Source organism: Lepisosteus oculatus, chromosome 24, assembly GCF_040954835.1.
Source record: "Lepisosteus oculatus isolate fLepOcu1 chromosome 24, fLepOcu1.hap2, whole genome shotgun sequence".
Taxonomy (NCBI): Eukaryota; Metazoa; Chordata; class Actinopteri; order Semionotiformes; family Lepisosteidae; genus Lepisosteus; species Lepisosteus oculatus.
This window is the reverse complement of record NC_090719.1, coordinates 4,901,533-4,906,070: the sequence shown is the minus strand read 5'-3', so window position 1 is coordinate 4,906,070 and position 4,538 is coordinate 4,901,533. Positions and strand designations below refer to the sequence as shown.

Here is a 4,538-nt window from a genome sequence, read left to right as displayed (position 1 = left end):
TCACATACCCCAACTTGCTCTCCATGGGACACACAGACAAGGAGGGAAGTGTGGGGTCAGAGCACAGGGTCAGCCATTTATACAGCACCCCTGGAGCAGTTGGGGTTAAGGGCCTTGCTCAGGGTCCCAATGGAGTAGGATTCCTCTGCCAGCAGCAGGATATGAACCAGCAACCTTCCAGCCACAGGCATAGATCCTAAGCCACAGAGCCACTGCATCACCCTTATTATGGCAAACATACTGTGCTCACATTCCATCACCTTGTCCATCTCGATCTGCTTTGAATTAGATGCACCATGCTTTACAACGCATTCACTAATTACGTTTGAGGAAATGTATAGCAAGGCTTTAGAGCTATACGCGGGTGTTCCTAAAAGATCAAAGTAACAAAATGCACAGCAGTTATAAAAAATTATTTCATTCATTAATGAGTGTACAGTACTGACCTCCCATGTTTCAGTGGATTTTGTTCCCCAAAATGGATGGGACATTGTATAGCCAGTAAGACTTTTAAGCAATGTGGATTGCTGTTCTGTGGCTAGTGACAGTAAAGTACTGCAACTATGTGTTGTAAATACTTAGTTGGATTGACAGTAGTCATAATCCCTAATTTGATGTCACTTCAGGCATCACTCTGCAGCAATCAGTGCAAGCATTTAGCTTTTCAATCAGCTTTTGTTTCACATATCAGTGCATAATCATTATAACCGGCATAATCAGAATGAACAGAACCTCTATAGAATGAAATAGCCACAAAGGTCATGCCAGCATGCTCGTGCTCCTAGTTAACCCATCGGCTGCAGCCTGTTGAATCGGAACCACGAGGGAAACAAAACTGTGACAGACGTCCAGGTGCTGACATTTCAGAGAGCAAAAGCTGTCAACGTATTTTATTCTTTCGCCCCTCAAAGTAATGATAGCCTGTGGCAAGACCAACTCGATGGCTTGAAGCAGCAGGGAGTGGCCTTTAATTGCTGATCACCTTTTATATTTAGTGATTTCAGTGTCACAACGACAGGTCATAAACACAGTGTTACTGTAATACAGTACATGGGGTTTATGATGTTTCAATATTATTTAATGAGTATTGTTTTGATCTGTTATAAACCTTCATTCAATATGAACATTTTTCAACCTGGGAACATTTGTTTTACTTACCCACACAGCACACAATAAATTATTTCCTGCTGTGGAATATTAATATTCAGGTTTAAGGTACAGTATAAGGGCTGTTGCAAACACAAAATTCCTTACCTAAACACATTCGATTTTGGCTTGGATTTTCTTGTCTTGGGGATTATGAAACTACAGAGCTGTCCTTTTGTTTGTGCAGGGTGGAGCTGTTCTTTGATTTTTGTCTAGTTCCTAGATTTATTTAAGTGCTACAGGTAGTTAAGGAGGTGGCTTCAGTGCTCCATTGCTTAGCTCTCTTGCCCGCCCTCCTGCTGTAGAAGTCTGCTAACCATTTTATATAAGAAACTCAAATGCATTGTTAAAAGTCTCTATTTCACTAAGCTGTATGCTTAGAATCGCATTACAAATGATCAGTTTAAGCCTACAAAACAAAGAGTGGAATAATGTTAATTCCCAGGCTGTAAATAAATCAGGAATAGAATGCATGGTTTGCATATAGATATGTGCGTAGTTAGAAAAAGAATGACCCAGGTGAGAAAAAGAACGTTTAATTCCACGCAATAATAGATTGCATGGAACAGGTGAGTGTTCCAGGTACAGTATTTACAGCTTTTTTCATCTCTGGTAGCGCTCAAAAATGGAAGTAAACCATATATGATATATAACTAAATTTTATGAAACCAAATATAGCGATCTACTTTATAAAGTAAATGATCTGTCCTCAGCCTTTCCTGTGTGCCATTTCTTTACATGCTGCCTATTCACCAACCTGGGCTATCAGTACTACTGAACAGGAGTTCAGTTTCTTAATGTGGTGGAACATACTGTATATTTATATTTAAGTAAAACAGAAACTTTTACTTTTTCAATTCCTAGATTGAAACAGCTTCTGTCCAGTGCTGTATCTAGGATTTTCGTCTTAACCCATATTCATCACATCAATATATTCATGTGGAAGGCTTCTTTCATTATCATTTGGCCAGTCATTCGAACAGGGTGCATGGGATTGCATTACTTGTCTTTGTATCTGGTGACTATGAAACTGAGGTCAGTTGCACCGAAACCTAATTACTGTACCATATTGTTTTATTAGCTTCAGACTGACTTTCATGTGCAGTACAGGACTGTAGTAATACATCTTGATGAAAAGAAAGTCGCAAACCAACTGAATGAGCCACCATGCAAGTAAGTGCTACATTGATTTTATATATAATTTCTTCTTGATATCATTACATACATATCTACAGTAATAAATATTACACCCATTATAAATGTCATGAATCAAGTATTGTTTGCTTTAAAAGATAGCTAGTGGACAATTCACAATAAAACCAACTGAAATTAAACTTGAACATGAACATCTTTTAGATTTAGTCATTTATGAAAAGCAGGAGCAACTTCTTTTACTTATCGGTGTGTGTTTTAATTGTCAAGTATGAAATAAACTGAAACAGAGAGGAGTACTATTTAGCAGACACCAGTAGTGCGCATTTTGTAGGTACCAAGTTCAATATATTATAAATTGAATAACAAACAAGTTAATTGGAACCAAAATGTATTTTATTGGGTGACTAAGCCAGTGTAGTACTGGATGCTCCTTCTGATCAAGAAACTCTGCTCAAGTGAAAATGACGTACATGATACACATGCTAAATGAAGTGTAGTAACATTTGCAGAAAGCACATACGACAGAAAATTAGTAAATATGAAATTTCCATTTGACTACATCTAAGTGCTTTGGTTATGTTACTCAAAGCTTATTCTACTCATTAAAAAAATGAGATGATCTGATGCTGAATGTACATCAGTCCTGCTACCTACAGTATGTTTCAGGGTTACAAGTGTTGATGAGATGTCTGTCAGAGTGTGACAGGCCACACAGATATTTCTAGGCCTGATAATCCTCTTTTAAAGTTCTTTAACAAGACACCTGTTGTTCCAGTTATCATTCTGCAGGCTTCACACTCACCAATGGTGCTTCCTTCTCTTCAACATCATCCTCTTTCACGCCTTGCTGTTCGGAGCGGATTTTGTGGAAGAATACCTTCTCCAGCCCTATCCGGGCACATACAATGATGGCAAAGTGCTAGAGATCCGAGAGAGAGCCAGGAAGCTGGACCTGAATGTGGCAAAGGACAATATCTCAAAATACTACACCATCAGCAATCCCAATGTATGTTCTGGCCGGGACATCTTTCTGTTGTCTATGATCTTCAGCACACCAGAGAATGGGACAAGAAGAGAGGAGATCAGAAAGACTTGGGCTAACTTTACCGAGGTCAAAGGCTTTACAGTTCATACGTTGTTTGTTCTGGGGTCTTCACAGTCTGGAACCATTCAGGCTGAAGTCATGGAGGAATCCACAAGGCACAGTGATATCATTCAAGGAAAGTTCATTGATTCTGCTAGCAACCTAACACTCACGATGGTTCTCACTATGCAGTGGACTGTGACTTTCTGTCCCTATGCACGTTTTATCCTCAAAACAGATGAGACCATGTTCGTGAACTATGCAGCTGTAGTGGAATATTTATTAAGCTTGAGGAGGCATCCTGAAGATCTCTACATTGGTAGAGTGATCCATCAGGAAATGCCTAACAGAGACCCACACAGCAGCGACTTTGTGCCAATCAGCCAGTATCCAGATAAGTATTTTCCTGACTACTGCACAGGCTCAGCTTTCGTTATTTCCCAAGATGTAGCCCGGAAGATATTTGTAGCTTCTGCTGAAGTAAAGGTCCCTGTGCCCACAGATGTGTTCATTGGATTGTGTGCCAAGAAAGCAGGTGTCACCCCGACTCATAGTTTCAGGTTTTCTGGGGAAAAGCACATAAGATACAATAACTGCTGCTACAAGTTTATCTTCACCTCTTCTGAAATGACGACAGAGGAGCTATTCCTTATTTGGAAAGACCTTAATGATGGGAAGAGTTGCACTTTGTTAGAAACTTACTACGGCCTAGTGGCATGTAAGGTTCTAACCTACCTTGACAAGTTTGCCTTCTTTAATACAGGTTCAATAAAGGAAACAAATTAATCAGGGGATATCTATTTTTGGGAAAATGATACTACAGCTTCCATTTTTTCCATGGGGCTTTTAACTGCCTATGATAAAAAAGAAACAAGATCTCTAAATATTAGTTTTTTCTCTTTCTTGTAAAATTTCGTTTCCTGACTCTCTTGTTTTTTATACTTTCTCTTTAGAAAAATAATAGCAAAGATGTTTATATAAAATGTTCATCGACATAATGTATGGTATACTGTGAATTCTAAAGCACAAACAAGATGAAAGACAAAACTCTGTTGGCATAGAAATTAGTATTCTAAGTATGTCTGCTGAAATACGGGTTGAAAACAATCTGTGTCCTGACAGGTATATGAGGGCATTGGTGAGATTCTGGGAC

At 38.9% G+C, this 4,538-nt stretch overlaps 1 protein-coding gene across 1 annotated transcript; it reads left to right on the top strand.

Moving 5' to 3' along the window:
* Positions 1-2,313: 2,313 nt before the first annotated feature.
* Positions 2,314-4,190, top strand: LOC107079817 (beta-1,3-galactosyltransferase 9). The gene is made up of 2 exons (XM_015366577.2): positions 2,314-2,319; positions 3,077-4,190. Exons 1-2 carry the CDS (start codon positions 2,314-2,316, stop codon positions 4,169-4,171), a joined length of 1,101 nt encoding a protein of 366 aa, XP_015222063.1. The 3' UTR covers positions 4,172-4,190.
* The last annotated feature ends 348 nt before the right edge of the window (positions 4,191-4,538 follow it).